The sequence below is a fragment of the Lates calcarifer genome, linkage group LG10 (assembly GCF_001640805.2).
Source record: "Lates calcarifer isolate ASB-BC8 linkage group LG10, TLL_Latcal_v3, whole genome shotgun sequence".
NCBI lineage: Eukaryota > Metazoa > Chordata > Actinopteri > Centropomidae > Lates > Lates calcarifer.
Window position 1 is genome coordinate 26,827,841 of NC_066842.1, and position 20,818 is coordinate 26,848,658.

Consider the following 20,818-nt stretch of genomic DNA (forward strand, 5'->3'; position numbering starts at 1 on the left):
ATCAGACTCATCTGTTTTCCCTTTAGAAAGAAATGTGTTGTTTTTGCACTGTTTTATGTTTGTAGTATTAAATTCAAAATTCTGTTCAGCATGGACTCAGTAGCCTGTTAGGAGGCCCGAGGGTAACCCCAGGTTATATGCTAGAATATTACCAAGCCCTTGGTTTGTTGTATAATTAAATCAGTGTGGAAATATGAAACAATGTAAGCTTAACACCAGCTTGGATAGTGGAGGTTGTAGCCTCCATTTTGACAGAGAGACTACGTTTTTACACAGGACCTTAAAATCAGATAATAAAATACGAAACACTTTGTTTCCCTTATCATGTCTGCGGATTTTGGACTTCATAAACTTCATTACCACAAACCACTTGATGAGTAGTCGGGCTGACAGGAGCCTGTTGATCGAGCGATATTTTCATTTGAAAGTGCCGACCGGAAGTTTCCCCACCGATCGCGGAGAGCTTGATACTGGTTAAGTGAACGCTGTACAGCTGGCTGCATGGAGGAAAGCTGCTCTCTGAACGAGCGTAGTGGACATTTCTTAATAGACAGGACACTGTGAACAACAGCACTAATGGAATGAGAGAAGACCTGCTCTGGAATATTAGACTTGTTTGTTCCACTCAGGAGCCTCCGGTTTTCTAATTTGGATAAAGAAAAGATTTGAGTCTGCTGGGTGCAGAGAGGAGCCAGGACACCGCAGAAAACATGTACGTTAATTCAATTTTTTTCTTTTTCTTTTTCCTATCCTCATATCTAACTTGCCGAATTGACCAGCCCTCTATCTGCTCTGGGTTAGTCATAGTTAACCTCCTATTGCTGGTTCAGGGTTTAGCTGTTAGCCCTGGACATCTTTTCTGTCTTGTTAAAACGATTGTCTCTAACTGCCTCTGCCTGCTGCAGTCTCGTCCTGTCTCCCTTCAATATGTCCCGTCCACTTCTCCTCTGCATGGGGAAACCAGCACGCCAAACCCGGTTAGCAAATCTGTTAAATCTGTCGGACTTCTAGCTTGAGCTCCAGCTTCATCCAAGCTGTTTCAGTAAAATATCACCTTATTGGTTTACTTGTTGTTGCAGAACATCCCGCAGTGTTCTTACAAGAAAACAAGTAACAGTGAGTGGTAGCAAGCACTGTGAAACATCCGCTAAGAGAGCTAAATTCCCACTAAAATAACTGCTGCTCGCGTGTGGCAGAACCCCGTATGAGTCCCTGTGCACCTTGTGCGTGTCGTGACGCCGAGTTTTTGAGGGCTTTCACTTAAATGTGTCACGTCGTTGACGAGAGTCAGCGCCGTCACAGTCTGTCAGTGTCACTGAAGTTGGGGTGAATGTTTGTCACTGGAAACAGAGAAAGTGTCTGAGCCTTTCTGTGCGCGTGACCGTGAGGCAGTGCGTAAGGTGGAGGGCAGTGTCCATGTTTTCATGAGCAAAGCTTTGCGTGACAGACGTGTGCAGTGTGTGTGTGTGTGTGTGTGCGCGCGCGCGCGCGTGCAGATGGAGTATTAAAAGGGAGCTGCATATTTTAAACGTTGAATATTAAAATGACAGTAAGACATGAAAAATATTCATATTCATTGTTCAGTCAAAGCATGGATTTTGTTTGTGTTTTTGCGCACGCGCATATGTACCATTTTAGAGGAGTTGGACTAAATTGCTTAATAATTAATATATTAATAATAATAATTAATAATTAAGTTATTTTTACTAATTACTGTGTAAAATATGACGTGATCTTATATCAATTCTAAATGTTCCAATTTCCATCCATTAAAATATGAAATGTTTATTTTTAGAACTCGTCTACCTGTTTATGGCAAAGCTCAGTAAGACTTCCCTCACGAAGTTTTATTGCTCATTCTTATTTGGCTGTTAACAAGCAACAACCATTATCACTTGCCACAACCAACCAAACATTTATTTATCCAAAAAAAAAAGAAAAAAAGAACCATATTTGACATAACAACATTTGACTTCTCATCAGGATCCTTGTCCTTGACAAACTTCCAACATTTGACCGACTCTGATAACTACTTAAATATTTGTCCTTTAACACCAACTTAGTCACATTCAGTCCAAAATAGGAAATGACACTTCATTGAAATAATTAAAAAATATATATTAAATGTTTATACATAGTATCTGTTGCACCTGTAAAATCTGCAATGTGACTGATGTCTGACCTTGTAAAGCTGGTGGGGCTAGTTTTCCTTTGCCATTTAGATTTGCCTTTCAATGTGTGTGTGAACTGTAACTGATGGTGACTGCCTATTTTAAACACTGAATTGAACTACCAATAAAAACTGCCAAACCTCCTCTGGTTCCAGCTTCTCAAATCATGAGGTTTTGTTGGTCAGCTTAAATAAGCAGTTAGAATACATGGCTTTGGAATCTGATGTCTTGTGATTGGTTTTGTCATAAATGTTGATATTTTCAGACTAAATAAATGATTTATTGATTACATGATGATGAAAATAACAAATTTTCAGCCCCTCTGCACCCTTCACCCCCATTGTCATGACATGTGACAAACTGTCTCTAAATGGAGTGACAGCATTCTTGGCATAGCTTTGAAATACAGCACATACTGTAGAGGTAGTGTGCCTGCGGAAACAAACATACAATCCTGTTTGATTGTGTTCCAAGGTGGAAGGTTGTGGAATCCAAATGTTGCTGTAATAGGTGACAAAAACATAGTCGGTGAGGCTGACTGTGGGAATGCTCCTTCGAAACCACAAACACACTCTCTCTGTGTTGTTCTCTCAGAGCCAAGTGAACAGTGAGCCCATTGTGCCATTTCAGGGCTCTCACTGTTAGAAGACCTAATTCAGCTAATGATCAGGCTTAAGCTAACAAGCTGCATGAAACAGATACAGAGCAGAGGGCAGACACTGAGCTCACTCATTTGAATCATCTGATTTCATCCCATTCAACATTTATTGTATTAATTCATAAAGCAGGATGGAACAACTCTTTGCAGCCTTATCTTTGTACTCGTTACACTTTCAGGTGATTTTGGCTGCAATGCAGTACAAAATAGTAAAATCTGGAAAACACTGTGCACACAGGCAAGCTTACACAATCAGGTATGCTTGTCATCTTTGTAGTCTGCTTAAGGGCACATTTCTTTCATACTGGTTCAACCCCACAGCATATGATGTGGTCAGAGGATGAGCACTAGCTCACACCGCAGCTTTATTTGCTTCTGTGTTTGACAAATTTACTCTTACAGTTTAATTATTTGGTAGAATGAGTTGGTTGTGTCAATTTGGTTGTAATATTAGAGTTGGTTGTAATATTAGAGGTAATAATAGATAAATACTGTGCATTTTGACCACATTCTGAGCCACTGAAAGAGAAACTGACCAATAGGGGAGTGAAACAAATAATAGTTAAATTGTAGTGAAAATGTAATGAGTAATAAAATATCTAATAACTAAATGGTGTTTACAGACACTAGATCTCAACCCAGCTGAACACCTATGGGAGATACTGGAGCAACATGTTAGGCAGTGCTCTCCACCACCATCATCAAAACACCAAACAAGGGAACATCTTTTAGAAGAATGGGGAAAATCTATGTTAAAGAGCGCTAAAGCTGTTCTGGAGGATTGTAGTGGAACAAAACAAAACATAGCAGGCTCACAGTAGCTGGATATGGGTGCTTTCACAACTTCTAATTTGGCACATATCTTCACCTGAACTCAGAGATGAACTGATTAAATTTTTGTGGTCAAAAGTCAAGCTCTGTTAGTGTCTGAGCAACAGTCAAAAACTCCAACATGTTGAATTCACTATCATGGAAAGCTGGGAAACTGGCAAATATACACATTTGAGAAGCTGGGTCAGTGAATTTTTGGCAGAATTACTTCAGTACTTGTAGTTCTTGCTAATAAATTAATCAATTCATCAACCATTTTGTCATTTCAGCTCTAGGCTCCTGGGTGCTTGGGGAAATAATGAAACTGCCATGTATAGTGATGATCAATAGGAAACTCTGGTGTTGAGACAGTTGTCAAAGGTCTAGTTCCAACCAAATTCTAGTGTGGTACGTTTCTGGTCCAAAAGCAAAAGTGGGGGCAGGGTTTGAACTTAGCTCTCAAACTCTGTTTTCTTCTTAAATGTACTACTTCTTTTCATGTGTACACCTGATTTCAACACTAAGAATACATTCGAAGGTAGATGGAGAAGGTACACCTACCGAAGAGTATCTCCATGTGTGCTGTTATCCCCAGCACTCTGTCTCTTTCTCTCTCCCTCACACACACACACACACACACACACACACACACACACACACACATACACATGGTACTTTGAAGTTAATGACTTCCTCTGGTGGAGTAGACTTCCTTGAAAAACTGGACAAACAGCCAATTAACACACAAACTCTCAAACATGGACATATACACACTCATATAGACACGTACACACACACACACACACACACCAGTCTGGACCATTAAAGTTATAATGAGAGTTAAAGGACGTTGACTCCTCAGCTAGATGATGTTGTGAAACAAGAATATTCTTCCATGGTTTGAACTGAACAGTTTGGTTTTTCAGAAATAAAAGTTGTATTTTGTGGTCTGGAACATTTTTAGCTGCCACAGTCAGTGTTTTCGTTCTGGATTCACTCTAGGTCCATGTCATGCCACACTGAAAGGACTATTCCAAAATAGTAAGGTGGTTTCTATGGGCTGGGTTATGCTAAAAAAAAAAGAACTAGTTTCAACAACAGGTTGTCTGACCTTATCAAAAGGTATAGTTGTTTCAAACAAGCTTGAGTTTGGCTTATCAAGTCATCCGTCATGCAGAGGAAGAAGACATGACCTAATTTTAATATGGGGATAACGCATGTTGTCAGGCATTGTGTCCTGGAGGACCTGCTTAGTGTTGTACTAAGCTGAAAAATGACAGTTTCACAAAGTTATAGAAGTTTTCTGACACTGTGCCCCCCAGTTTCAACCTGTAATGGTAACAATAATACGTGAATGCAGTTTTGGAACAGTTTGGTTATGTTTAGGTTGGTAACCTGCTTAGATAGGTTTAGTAAAGGGTCATAGTTTGGGTTCAAATAAGTGCCTCCTTAGGGTTAGACGACCTTAAAGGTCACAATAATAGACACAAAACTAAGGTTGTGGAGCTGTCAGTCATAAACACAAACCAGCACTGAACACTTGTTTAACATGGGAATCAAACACTGTTCTCCTGTGTGAAACTTTGTTTTGTTGACCCATCCATTCACCCCTCCTCCTCATGTGTACTTTGTTGCTCTTTGTATTACATCACCTGACTTCTCATTTTCTCCCATCATATTTCTACTAGAGGTGGCTTAACAACAAAACATAACTCATAACTCAATATCAGTCATAACAAGCTGCCAGCATGATGACTTATGGGGGGGAGGACAGTGTCATCAGTAGCCAGTAAAACTGTTGAGTATGTAAAGAATTTCACTTTCGTGCAGCTTCTGCACAAGATCTCCAGAACAAATGTCCAAACTACCACTTGTTGAAATATACATGCATTTCTCAGTTTATTAGAGGTGTTTCTAATATTGTGTTCAGCCTATATATATGTATATGTATATATATGTATATATATATATATATATGTAAAGATTCAATATCAGAATAATAATAGCAGTATAATGCAATATAGTTTAACAGTATCACAACCTATAATCTCTAGAATGAGCATATTTTCAATACAAAGTGAAGATTAGAAACTTTATAGAAGATTTATTGCAGTGCTGTTGGATTGGATTACATTTGATTTAGCTTGGGGGAAATACTAAACTGGTAACTGAATGTAGACATCATTTGCAACTGAAACATATGGTATCTTTAATCTATAAGTCTAAAACCTTTTAATAATATTTAGCCCCGTTTATTAGATTCTTTTGCATTGGTTTGAAACATTGACTATTGTCTGTGAAAACAGAAAGAGTGAAAATGCTAAACAAAACATCAGAATAGTCATCAGTCATAAGTACACATGGGTGGAACCTTAAGAATGACAGAGTAAAGCTGGATCACTGTTATTATCAAACCTCAGAAGTTCTACCTGACGTGACCTCTGACTCAGCCCAGTCAGGCAACACACTTAGTGTGTGTGTCCACGCAGTGGAGTTCAATACAGAGTGACTCATGGCACTGTCTTATTCTGTCTAATAACAGAGCTGCTGCAGTAATCGTATATTGCACTGGCAAGAAGGGCTATTTAGCCCTTTGCTGACCTCCTGTCTGTCTCTGTCAGTGCATGGAGAGAAGTTTAGTCATTGGTGGGTCAATTGCTGTTATTTTCAACTTCTGTAGTCCATTCCCTGAAACGCTCTTGCTTTGAAAAACATTCAGGGGAATTGTTGAGTTTGCATTAACTGCAAATTTACACTACACAAGCTGTGTTACTTCTCTTTCTCATGCTTGATCTCATTCTTCTGTGAAGCTTGTTAGTCTTATCAGTGATTTCTTCTTTGCAGTAGGCCTGGCTGAAGTTTAGATAATCAGGGAAATCCCTGCTCATCTTGTCTAATCATTTTTCCCGTTCATCTTATCTGCCCCGCCCATTCTCCTCTTCTTGTAACTCCACAAACCCCCAGCCTTCTCATTCCAATTGCACAGTGGTTTAGAAGCTGGTAATACATTCAGTTGGCAGTTTATTAGGCACACATAGCTAGAACTAATGCCGTCTAATACAGCAGACCTCCAATAAATCCTGCCCTCATGAGGTTATAATGATTCATTCAATCGTATGATGCTTTTTGAGGATGTAGTTTGTAATGCTGTTAATATGTTTCAACTGCAGCTTCCAAAATGATCAGAAAGGTGAATCAATACCTCCTTAAAACAGCTTTGATACAAATTAAACATTACAAAATTCATGAAGGAGGATTTAATACAGGGCTGTTGCATTAGACTGCATCAGTTTTACATTGATTGTTTCTGTCTCTCTGACCTCCTCTCCACCTCTGGTGGTGTCTGCACATGCAGATGGTTCAGGTAAGAGAGATTATAAGGGGATTAACCACTTGGCCTTTTGCCTGTAAGACCAAAGCCATGAAAACAGATAGGGAGAGTAAGATAGTAAGTGCATACATGTAAATACATTTATTCATCCCTATGCAATGAATATGTAAGAAGATGAAATACCTTGTCCAATATATATAATGTATAATACATATACAGTATATAATAATATATTGCAAGGATATGGATGCTTTAGGTCTGAAGCCTTATTATGTTACATATACTCCAAAACATATCTTATTGTGGAGAGGTGCTGTCAAAGGCTTCTCTGACCTTCTCCCACCCTCATTGAACAGCCTGGCAGCAGCATGGAGATATTCCCTTCTAAAGTAAAGTTTAAAGCAAGCCCTGCTAACCAATCAGAGAAGGCCAGAGTCCGGGGTGGGAGCTCACGTATGTCAATTAATATGTGAACATGCCTGCTCTCACACACTGAGGCTTCAAGCTAGTATCACATGCCATTTAATTAGTCTCAGAACCTGCGCACATAACAACTTTCACCTGGATAGGACTGTACAGAACAGTATCCACACAGGGAAAACCATCCACATGAGGGAGCAATTGTGTTCTTCATGCGCAAATGTGGTCCCATACACACAAACGTGACCCCTCCCTCCCCCCATACGCACTCAAAACTGCCCGAAACTCACTTGCTGGTCAAGTTGATGTTTGAAACTGTAGATGTGGGAACAGTGGCTGGTGTCTCAACGAGAGGGTCAAATGAACGCTCGTCAAAGCGCTGCTGCTCGCAGGGCTGCGTGTGAGCACATACTGTTCTGTGCACTCACACAGCAGAAATGCTCCCTCGCAAGCATGGTTTTCCACTCATGGATATTTTGTGCACTTGTACCACTTGTGGGATGAGCAGAGTGGTTTGCTTTCCAGTCTAATGCAAGCACTAGCTTGATTTCCAGAAATTGCATATAGTAGCTTTAAGTCAGTCAACCAATTTAGATAGCACTGCCAGTTTAACTGTAACAGCAAAAGACCAAACACCAAAACACCTGCTATGGGCAAAGGCACACCTGCAACTTTGACCCCTCACAAAGAAAGAAAATCTAAATAGATAGGTGATGCGTCACTTTGACTGGGGTCATAAGTCTGATTTTGGTGAATCCCTGTCTGACAGTTGCAATAGGGCTTTGGAAGAATCTGGGTTCAATGGCAGACAGTCTAAAATGACTGAATCCCAAGATAAAGACAACAACCTTGATCTAAGATCTTAACAAAAGCATGTGTTATGGACAAAAGTATACAGTGAGAGTGCTAAACCATCAATTCAACATTTGTTGTGTGTATCTCTTTACCTACCCATGCAACAGCTTACCCTTCAAGGTTTTCCATGAAGGGTTAACCTAATGACACAGTTCCCTGAGTGAACAGCCTGCACACTGGCCCAACAGTGAAGAGTCACAGACCCAAGTACAGTCAGTGCTCTCTAGTAGCAGGGGTTCTTTTATGCCAACATAACATTTTCACTTCCACACTTAAATTCAGGCATGCAAAACAATGCTGAATACAGTCTAGGAACAAGCATTTTTTTTTTAAATTCAAGTTTATAGTATGTTTATTATTAGGATGGGAAGTAAAACTCCCACATTTAATACATAACTGCCAAGTGAAAGACATAACTTCAATCTTCCTGTCTATTTTAACATGAGTATTAATGTAGAGGTTATTTTCAGTATGGTTATGTGTGGCTCTGAACCATATTAGACTGGCTACAAACTAGTAATTAGCCTGCTGCACTCCAGTGACAGTTAAGCTGCTTATTGGCCAGCTGGAGATTAACCAGAAAGTCCCCACTTCACAGGGGTCCACACACACACACACACACAACCACACTTAGAGAGCCTGTCATGCAGTGCTTAGTGAAGTAGGAACAGTCTGTCAGCTCATTACCAACCTCATTTTACGTCACCAGAATGAAACATGACTAAAATGATTTGTTTCATCAAATAGAACGGTACAGTACAGGGTTGTCCCTCCTCCACAAAATCTAAGGTAGGCCACTCTGACTACCTAAAAGCTCAGGTTGTAAAAGATGAATGTTACTGGAGAACATGAGCAAGAAGGAGCTGACCTTTCACAATTTTTAGCTTGCTTGTGAAGGCAAAATCAACACTTCCTGCTGCTGCTTCACAACAAGAACCCTCCAAACAAAACTTTGCTACAGCTTTTTGTTGTGAAATAAAAGTACAGGTACTTGGGGTACAGTGGCAAGAAAAAGTATTCAAACCCTTTGGAATGACCTGGTTTTCTGCATTTACATCTTCATCTAAGTCACGAGTACAGGCAAACACAATGTGTTTAGGCTAATAACACACAAATAATTATAATCTTTTACACACTCACAGTGCTGATGGAAAACGCAAGTGAGCCTTTGGAGTTAATAACTAGTTGAATCTCCGTTGGCAGCAGTAACCTGAAGCAAGCACTGCCAGAAGCTGTGGATCAGACCTGCACAACATTCAGGAGAAATTTTAGGCCATTCTTCCTACAGAACTGCTTCAGCTCAGACATATTCTTAGGATTTCTATTGTGAACAGCTCTCTGAGCTCATTCCACAGGATTTCTGTCAAAGTCTGGGCTGTGACTCTAAAAGCTGGATTTTCTTTGTTTGGAATCATCACCATATTAAGGGTCTTTGTCCTGCATCATCATTTAACTTCTACTGATCTTCAGCTGCTGGACAGCCACCCTGACATTATCCTGTAAGATACCTTGCTAAACTTGGGAATTAATGATGGCGAGTTGTCCAATGCAGCCCCAAATGATGATGCTCCCTTACTGATTGCTCTGCGTTGTGTATGTGGAGTCATCTTAGCTGAGTGTTTGCGTCTAGAGAGAGGAGCCACAGTTCTAAATCAACTCAGTTTTTAGACAGTTTGTCTGACTGTGGACTAATGAATATCTAAACTTTCTGAGGTGACTCTGGAACCATTTCCAGCTCCATGCAAATCAGCAGTTCTTGATGGTAAGTCTTCTGAGGTCTCTTTGTGACCTGGTTCACATCAGTAGATGCTTCTTGTGAATAACAAACTCAGAATGTTTGAGTATTTTTGAGTGTTTTCAAGTTAGTCTAACCCACAACTCCAGTCTGGTTTCATTGACTGAACTCCAGTTTTGCTAACACCTGACTTCAACTTACACTGTGAAAATTTGTGTGCATAAATGCTTTGAACTCCAAAGGGTTCACTTATTTTTTACTGCCAATGTTACTTAACCAAGTGGTTAGAAATTAATGTTAACTGTCTTGAATTTCTGAACAATAATAATAATAATAAGAAAAAATCAGTTAGGAACTTCATACTATATTGAAATTGAATTTTTGGCTGGGGGACCTTATTGCCCATCTCTCTTCCTCATTTCTTGTCATCTTACTCTACTATCACTATTTACTGAAGACCTAAAATGTGGCTGCTCACAATGGAAAATGACACACTCATCAACAACAACAGCAACATAGAGGTCAGATTTTGACTGTATTGACTGTATTGACTTTTCAGTTTGCATTTTACTTTAACATGACAACAGACTTTGAGGATGAGAGCTAACCAGTGAACCAGTGATTTTTACCCACTTACCAACATGACTGGCTTTTGGAGGTACAACAGAGAATGACACGCAGATCATGGAGGCAATTAAGATACTTTGAAGCCCAGAGTGTCTGATTACTTCTTAACACACTGAGATGATACATGTTTTTAGATTCAGTCTCAAAGTAATTTAGATTGTTGTTGTCTGTACATCCATCAGTACAGTGCAAACAGGAACTACTAATAGCTAATTTGGCATACTAATGTTGGTTAGCTGCAGTGTAAACAAATCTGAAACTTGAACTTGGAGCATGATTGTCCACCAACTAAATGTAAGACAAAGAATATTAATAGGAGAGACAGCAGCCGCTCATGGTCTCAAGGCACCCTAATTGCTTTGATATAGGGTCGCTCTCTCCTGAATTGGATGGCTGAATCTGTACTGGGCACCAGTGAAATTTCTAAAAATATGAAGCAGGACACTGTGGAGCTGTTAACATTCCCTGGACAGGGATTATTTTTAACCTTATAATGGGAAACACAGACACTCAGATAGAGAGGCCTTGGCACTGTTCTTGATTCACCTTTTTTGCTCAAATATTTTTTTCCTTTTTTTTTTGGTAACTTACTGGGGTCTTTGTTGGTACCAGCCAAGAAATAGTTTGGCACAGAACCTCTTAGAAAAGGTTGTTTTTTACATTTTGGTTTTGCACAGATTGGATCTGCTGGGTGGATTTTGTTCACTTCAAACAAAGCCAGGCTAGCTGTTTCTGCATGTTTCCAGTCTTTATGCTCGGCTAAATTAGTGTACAAAAGTGGAAGTGGCATTAGTGTAAGTTTCAGTAAGACAGCTGATAAGTCTGTCTCTGGATAGTCTATGGATACTCCACCAACTTAACACACGAAAATGGCTTAACATGTCACGGGGACTACTACTCAACAGTGCTGCATGAAAATAAAATAGCATTTATCAAGCACAGGAGGGTATAACAAACATATGTTGATGCTGTTGTATTTTTGGATGCTTATTTGATCTATACTGTGGACTCAAAGTCAGGATATCTTAATATCTGCTGCATCAACCAATACTAAGCTGTTGGTGTGCTCCTCTAAATAGACCTTTTTCCTAACACATTATAGGCAGGGGAGGCAGAGAGAAGGCAGGTTTTTACACATGATTCTGAAATAAAGTTACAGCAGATGGATGACAGGAAAATTAACTGACCATTGTGACTTGTGACAAAGTGGTGTGGTAGACAACTCAAAGCTTATGTTGTGGTCACTACAGTTTTTACATCAGGAGGATTATAATGGTGCGTGTGTTGCCTTTGGTATGCACATTGTGTCTGACTTTTACCTCAGTTTCATGCTGTGCCAGCCTCCATGATTCTTCACCGTGACATTTTCTGGATTCTTCTGTTTATGAAATCCTCCCCTACCACCACCATTTGGTCTCTCTCTCTCTCTCTTTACTTCTCTCTTACTCGCTGACTGTTGCCAGCATGTAGATACTGGTATCAAAATTAAGTCTCGAATGGTCTAAAAAGAAAACATACATATTTGTATACATTGGTACATTTGTTTACAAGGTAAGGTATATAAATGGTTCTTTCTTCTGGATGACAGGAATTTATGTTTTATATTTCCATTTGCAACAGCAAATGTATTAAGTAGGAAACATAATCACTAGCTGGATTATATTCAGAGGCAAAGTATTTTTTAATGAATGAAGATGCAACAAAGGACATTGCAGTTTTGTGTGGCTTAACCATAGGCTACTGAGGTGACCAATTTAGCATCAGGACTGATAGTTTCATCTTGTTTAGGTCAGTTCATCCATACAAATTAAACTATTTAAACTTGGCACTCTCTTTACAAAGATAAATGAACTTTTTTATTTATTTATTTTTTTATTATTTTTGTCAGAAGACCCACTTCCTACTGTTTCTTTGTTGGTGAAGATTTAAAAGTTAACAGTGGTAGAAAGCATTGCATGAACAAGTGTGATAAGAGTGATGAGTTAAGAATATCAAACCCAGACACAGTAATAATAAGAAAATGTGGCAGCAAACTACTGCTGGAGTTTTATGGTGGTGTATCACTCTTGAATGAGCCAGCAGAGGTCTCAAAACACTCCCTGCTCACCACTGTCTTACCACAGGATGACACTGTGTACTTGGACAAGAGTGTACTATAACTGCAAATAATATTTCATCGTCATGGACCGGTTATTTGCAGGAAGTTTCAAGTCACTGCAAGTTGATTTGCCTTGAAAAAATGATCAGCAGTCATGGAAAGTGTAAAAAAAAGAGGTTGTAGTGAAATGGATAAAACATGTAAAATCACTGCTATGGTATCTATCCTGCTATACAGTGTATGTCTTATCAAAGGAGGAAAAGGAGGATGAAAGATGGGCAGTGTTCAGAAATAACAAAAAACACCATGGACTTTATTGCATGTTTTAGACCTTTGATAATAGAAAAGAAGGCAGAGAAGATAAAGTATAGGTGTGGTGATTAATGATTTAACTCGCTGCAATTTGGGGATGTAGGAGCACAAGAAAGGGATAAAGAGAGGAGACAGAGACACAGGACACCTTTAAATTCTGAAACCTTTTACACATCAACAAAATGCAGCAAAGCTTTCAAATCCACTAAACAGAAAAAGAATGAGTGGTAGAGGAGGATGTGGAGAAAGCTGACACGCCTACCTGGTCAGTCAGAATATTGGAGTATGATTGGAATGGAAAGAATGTGGCTTCATTTCAGCACAGTGTGTATGTGTGTGTGTGTGTGTGTGTATGAACCCACTATACTTGTTGGGTACGACAGTTCCGTGGTGACCAAAATGCTGGACCCTGCAAGTTTAAGTGACCGTCTCAGGGTTAGGACTTGGTTTTAGGGTTAGGTTTAGAAAAGGTTTAGGTTAGGGTTAGGCATTCATTTGTGATAGTTATTGTTAGGGGTTAGGGAGTGTATTATGTCAGTGATGAGTCCTGACAATGGTAAGTGTACAAGGATGTGTGTATTTGTGTTGAGCTGTGCTCTGAACCCAAAGACCAACAAATTCACTGTTGCATTTGAAATCAGTAGACCCCCAGTTGCCAACAGCTACTGCCCACTAAAATATTAAAGTAACTCCAGTCATTGAAGATCACATGTAATAATTTCATTATTGCTTTAAAATGATGTATTTCTCTTTGAAAAAGCATGTTGGGTTTGAATAGACAGTGAGGGGTTAATCATGAGTGTAAATCATTTATGGATAGATGAGCAGAATCTGATTGCAGATCTGATTGGCAGAAAGACTTTATATTTGCACCACCCTTTTCCAAACAAACATCACTTTTCAGGTACAAATAAAAGCCAAGAAAAAAACTGCATTTATTGTTGTTATTGTATGTACAGCCTTCACAGGTTTGGCAAGTGAAAAGCCTTTAATGTGAAACAGTGGTAGCAGGAAGTGATCTCTTTAAATCAGCTGTAACTTGACAGTGCTGGTGCAGCTGCAGGAGAGCAATCACTTCAGACTGGTGAAAATGAACAAAGTAATTTACAGCTGAAATGCTCTATGTGACTGGTGTAAAAAAAAAAAAAAAAAAAAGATAGAGAGGTATGATTAGTGCAAGGGACATCAGTGTGTGGGAACCATCAACCTTGCTATTAGAAAACATTTTAAAAGTTCTGGGGAGGATACACTGATACAGAGAGGGTTTCTAAAATGAGCAATAGTGCTGAAAAGGGTAACTGTAATTATTAATCTGTTTTGTAACAGAAAAATATATATGGCTCTTTTTACTTAGTCAGTGTGGGAGGCCATCAGGTCAGTTGTTTGTTGATTGTGCACATGGAGCTTTGGCATTTTACTTTGTCTGTTAAGGTCTGTTAGGGTCTGCTACAGAGAAGCGTCCTTATAGTAAGATACCAGTTTTCATGGTGGGGATAGTGTTTACTGATCATGTGCTGTTTGAGTCAAATAAAATATATCATTAATGCCTGAAAATCTTAAAGCTGTGAACAGTGAATCACCCGGGCAGCAGCTGCTGTATACACAGTGTCTCTAGTCTCTGAACAGTAATATATTAGAGTGTGTATTGATCAGTGTCAAAAAATTACATCCTTGTGTGTAGTGTGTGGTTCTCACTGTCAGATGGAGAGATAACCCTTGAACATGTGGGTGTCAGATGGTTCTATTGTGTGAGTGTAGCTTAAATAGCGGCTGCTCTTCACAGATAAACACTGAGCTGTCACTCCTGTCCACAGCAGGCTGTCTTACACATTATGGATGTCTTTTTGTCCACAGAAATAGGGCAATACTGGACTTCTGGAATAAGATGAAGATTCAAGTATTTCAAAAAAAATAAAAAAATCCTGCAGATAGTAAACATTTTAGAATAGGAAAAGCTATTCAAAAATGATATTCACTTTTGCTGAGAAATCTATTGTGTGTATGTTGCATTTTCTTCTACAAAGGATTTGTCTGTCTTTTGCTTTCACTTTATTAACTTTTTTTTTTTTCATTTGTCATGCTTGAGACTGTTGGCAAATGTCAAGGTTGAAAGCGTTGGTGTGGGCATCCTGTTTCCTGGATGTTAAATTTGATTGATAGATCCATGAGGTTTCATCAGATGCTAAAACACTGCACAGTTTCAATTTCATCAATCAGAAATGATGATGCCAGTTGCACAGAACATGGACTCATGAAAACCACTGCTGATGGCTTTCATTTCAAGGCAAGCAGTAGATTGACATACCATGACATATACCAAATTTTTCCGCTGCATAAATTCACTGACTATAACCTGTGGTTTCCCATAGCTGAAAGATTCAGGCACCTTGTGAGGCTTAAGTAGTAGGTTCTTCTTTGTGTTTCCAGTGTATTTTAGAAGCATCTCAGAAACACATGATCAAATGACAAAATCAAATCACTTTAAAATTATGTATTTAATCATTAATGTGCCATTTGGTAGGTTATTGAAGTAAACAATAGTTTGACAGTCGACACTAGGAGAAGTAGAGCTGATATTTTATTGATTTTCTCTAACCCTAACCCTAACCTTAATAATGATGCATTAGTGTGTACACAGCATTTTATTGTAGCTGCTTAAGGTGGCCTAGTTTTAACTACTCAACCATATACACAGTTAGTTTAGTGCAGTGGTTTCCAACGTAATAGTCGGGCCCCTCCAAAGGATCACAATTTAAACTTTTCATATTTTCAGTTTTTCACTCATCTTTGCTTTTTGTCAAATATTGGATACATTTACTTTTATTCTACCTTAATCAGTTATTAAAATGAAAACACAAGAGAAGTTTAGAGGGGAAATGTCTCTTTGATGAAGTGGTAGCAATTCTTTAACATCATGTGAGAAGGGGCCCCAAGTAAACACTGTTTTTGGGAGGGGTCACAGTCCCCAAAAAGTTTGAGAACTGCTGGATTCATCTTTAAAACAATGTTGTATTTCATCAGTTTATAGTATGTTTCTCAATTTAAAGTATCTAGTAACTATATCTGTTAGATAAATGTTGTGGAGTAGTAAGTACAGTATGTCCTCCTGAAATCTGATGGAAAAAAGTAAGTAAAAATACAAGTACAATGCCCTTTTGCAAAAGTTTCCACCATTGCAAAAGGGCATCCAGCACATTGAACCTCATTGTAGTTTTGAGTTTGCTCCACGGCACACATTGTGATGCCTTTATTTTACTATAATCGTGTTTCATCTTATGATGTTTTTCCTACACTGGATATTTTGGTTTGTCCAACAAGTGTTCTCTGTGGTCCGTTGTTTTTTAGCATTGGTTGTCCTGAAATGATGGTTTCTGTTCAACGTGCTTGTTCTGATGTGACATCACATCTAACTAATCAGTCATCACAGCAATCTGCTTATTACATAGGGCACAGAAACCCAGCATATGAGACAGCAGGTATGACTCTGAATCTCTGTCAGCTGATAATCAAACAGCAGCAGGTGGTTGAGGCACTTTAAGTGTAGGTGGAGACAATAGAATTACTTTCTATTTGGATTCAGCCACTATAATTTGTTTGAAATATGTATTAGTTTGTATTGTTGGTGAGATCGCAACAGTGGAGCCAGCCCTATAAATGTGAATGTGAATGACTGAGTTGATCGGCCGGGCGTTGGACTTTTACCACCACTGTGGACTTTTTGTGTTTCCCTTACCTTACGCTACACAATGTTGGGTTCCTGCAGTGGAAAAGTGTTAAAGGTAATCTACCAGGAATCATGTTTAGCACAAATTTCATTGACTGGATGACACTGAATTGTGCTTTGGCCAAAGTTCTTCAATAGGGTCATCTGATTTGGTTCACTTGAGTTCAGAAGAATTCCCACTTCACCAATTTTCAATTAGGACCCTTAGTTTTCAGGCTTTTCCATGTCCCCAGAGTTCTTTCTAAAAAAAAAAAAAAGAATGTGTCATTACTGCATTAATAAATTTAGCCAATGTCTCTCTGCACTCAAATGATGCTAAAAACCAGCAATGAGTTATGTTTGAAAAAAAGCATATTGATACTGTTGTGGGAGGATGTTGGGTAAAGAATTCTGTAATGTGTGTGTGTGTGTGTGTGTCTGTGTGTGTGTGTAGTCAGAAACAATATGTTGAACAGGGAGAAGGAGGGGCAGGAAAAACTGGTGATGTCAGCAGGGAAGAAGAGAAGGGAGGACCGCCTTGCTTTTTCCTTTTTCCTCCCACCCCCCCTCCTCTTATCAGTGTGGTAGAGAGAGAGTGAGAGAGAGGATCAGTAGGAGAGCGAACGAAGCTTTAACAATTGTGACAGTGGGGATGGGGGAAGAAAAAAAGGGAAACGGACCAGGATAGAGAGAAAAGAAGTGAACTTAAAGACATAGTTAGACATAGTTATTCCCACTGTCCAACAAGTTCAGAGAAACAGATGCCACAAAGAGCAAGAGAGTGAAAGAGAAAGGAAAGTGAGAAATCAGAAAGTAAACCGTGTGAGGACTGAGCGCTTGTTTCTGGAATTGGGTGGACCCATCACTAGGAAGAGTCGACATCAACCAACACAGGGACCATGTACAGTGGATATGGAGGTATGAACCAGGATAGTGCAGCTCAGTGAGACTAACTCATCTCTAATCATTAACTCTGTGTTTTTCAGGATGAGTTGACTGTTGCTGGTTAACAGGTGTGTAACTTATTATGAGTTGATGACCTGAGAGATCACTCCAAATACCATCAGACTAACAAACCTGTAACGTGTTTGGAGCAACATTTGTTTATCATGTTTCTCCCTGAACACAGCAACATAAATACAGTGTCAAATATGTTTTTCTTTCACTTTGCATTACTTAATTAAACTGGTCAGTGACATCAACAGAAGTGTTCATCCTGCTAATGAAAAGACGAGCAGGGTCACTCCACCTGAAAGGACTATGCCACTGTGCCATTGCCAGTACATACTATAGTAAGAATAGCCAGGGTTGTGTTTCGACACCTATCTATCTGGATTTGTTAAACTGAGTTAAAGTGTCTTATAACAACACTGACAGGCCTGTATGTATAGTACACCGACAGTTTGTGTGTGATTGTTAGCCTTCATGTTGTGTTAAATTCCACTTTGTCTATAATGAAGACAGTGGATTATTTGAATCACTTTAAGAACTGATTTCTTCACAGCCAGTGTGAACAGCAGGAACATTTACAGCACTGAATAACCCTTTCGTCATATGTCACTATCAAGACAGACTTGAAATAATGTGAACAATTTGTGACAATTTCAACTGATGTAACGTCTCTTAATTTTTCAACAAAAATATATTGAGATTATATTTAGAGGTTTTAGTTTCAAAGTCCATCAATTCTTAATTTGTCACCAATTTTATGTTGCAATTTAGTCACAATTTTTTTTTCATATTTTGTGTCGTCAACATCTTTGTCATAGAAAAAAAGGTTGTTGACAAGATATTTTGTTACATGGCTTTCATTCAACTAAATTAACATTATTCAAAACTGAAACCACCCAAAAATGGTGTGTGTGTGTGTGTGTGTGTAGTATGAATGTTATCCTAATGGAATTAATGCCGTGGAAATATTGAACATGTTTTGCTTTAGTTACTATGACAACATGTACTCATGGAGGAGGTGATCCAAAACAGCAGCAACAGAAAATAAACTCAGCAATTTGATACTTGAAAAAGAGGAACTTAGTAATAAAGGCATAGTTTTAAAGAAAGATCTGGATTATGCTGCACCAGATATTTGTAAGTGCATCGCTAAGTTGACGTGTGAGGTCACTCCTGTTCTCCCCAGTCACCAGCAGCTAGTTTGAAAATAAGACCCTTGTAATTTGTAAATTGTTTGTAAGGAAACATCTGGATGTGTGTGTGAACAGGAAGTGACTGCAACATCACAAGCTGAACTTAACTTAAAAAAATTACAGTTTATAACAGCCTGTTGTACTGTATAAGATAAAAAAGTTTACATCATGATTAAACAGCATTTCCATCAAGTGTTAAGTGAGACTTGTCAACCATATTCCTATATTACCTCTTATGCACTGTAACAACCTATCTCTATGTAAAACCTAGTGTGTGTGATGCAACTTGGAGAGTTTATGGTGTACCCTTTCATACTTTGTTTCATACCTGTTATTTCTCTTTTATTTTTAGGTATTTTAATTTAGGTTTTAACAATAGTACAAATACATTAAAATAAATAGACTAAATGTCCACATTACACATATTCTGTGAAAATAACATATTCCTGTTAGAGATAGATAGTCCATCAAAGTGAATATAATCTCTGCTTTAACTGATGTCAGAGTTACATTTTTTTGCATGGTAATGCAGTTGTAAACAGCAGATCAAGTAGCTTAAATCCCTACTGTGTTACCACACAACAATAACATAACTTTAACTATGAAACTAGTAACTAGTATTATGCCTATTTCTGTGGTCCTCTCAGCTTTAAAAGAATTTTTCAGGCACTTGTTTCCTTTTCCTGGAAATGAGCAAGCATGGCTGTACAGTAAAGCATGTTGGGTTATTCCTGTGACTCAGTACAGCCATAAACTGTGCTAGTCTTTTCCTGACTCTGCCCTCCTTGCAGGATGTCACGCCCTCTGGGGTTTCCTTCTAAAGACAGTAGTATGAATGAGGGAGGGTCTTGGAGTTATGAAACTTAACTTAATGTACAGTATGGGGGTGATGCGAGAGAGAGAACAAACAGTGTATGAAATAGTGGTGTTGTGAGGGGAGGAAACTATTAACATTAAATGAAGCATTAATAATCCCCAAAGGAATACTAAGGACTAACCTGTCTTTCACCTTGCTTAACATGCAGTGTTGTCAGTGAGCACATTTCACCCAGAGAGACCATTCGTCTTTATTGCCATTCTAGTCACCTTATTTGTATTTTCAGATCTGTCTGGGACAGGAGGCTAATTCATTCACTAATTTGTTCGTCTCCGAGTTCTTACCTCACCTACCATAGTTAAGGGTAGAGATCATTGTCTCCCACAGATTCTTATTCTAAACTTTAACATACCAAACCTTAACCCAACATCCTTTTTATAAAGTTTATCAAGTCTGAAATTGGGTGCAAGGTATTTGCACAAAACCAAACAGGTAGTAAGTCCTTATTTTTCACACCAAGCATGTCATTTCATGCAATGTGAAATCTTTCAGATTTGACTCTAAAGAAATTTCCAGGGCATGCATGATTCAGATTCAGATTCAGATTTATCACTTAAGATAATCTTGAATGTGACATCTCAGTGTGCCTCGATGGAATTTATTCAAATTTGGCACAGACATTCACTTGAACTCCAAGATGAACTGATTAGATTTTGGTGGTCAAAGGTCAAAGGTCACTGTGACCACACCAAAAAATGTTTTGGCCATAACTCAAGAATTCACACACTAATTAACTGCAACTGGACTGGTTGGAGGAGGCATACAACTACAAGGCAGTAATTCTAGTTTTGTTCTGTTTTCTTTCCTGCACTTAGTAATACAGTAACACAGGATAACAGACACAGAGGCTGAAGACAAAGAAACTCATTTGTTTGCTACTGAGACGCTCTCAGCTCTGATGCTGAATGATGGCATATGTTTTCATATCACACATGATGAAGAAAGACATTAGGGTAAAACAGAAGACTCATGTAGGCTGTTTATAGAAGTTCAGCATGGAGCGGCTGCTCTGCAGGTTCACTGAAATGTACGGGAATACTGTATATGTTGATATGTTGAGTACTGAGATGTATTGAT

At 38.7% G+C, this 20,818-nt stretch overlaps 1 protein-coding gene across 2 annotated transcripts in view; it reads left to right on the forward strand.

The window, feature by feature from the left end:
• The first annotated feature begins 463 nt into the window (after nt 1–463).
• ripor1 (RHO family interacting cell polarization regulator 1) overlaps nt 464–20,818 on the forward strand; it is a 51,307-nt gene continuing 30,952 nt past the window's right edge. Inside the window, exon 1 of one of the 2 annotated variants that reach the window (XM_018678596.2) lies at nt 464–712. Coding sequence is in view for 1 of the 2 variants with exons in the window: in XM_018678595.2 (XP_018534111.1) it covers nt 17,620–17,638 (19 nt within the window). In the remaining variant the exon portion in view is untranslated. Of the gene's footprint in view, nt 713–17,268; nt 17,639–20,818 lie in introns of those variants that run through there. The other variant, XM_018678595.2, reaches the window with a different exon arrangement.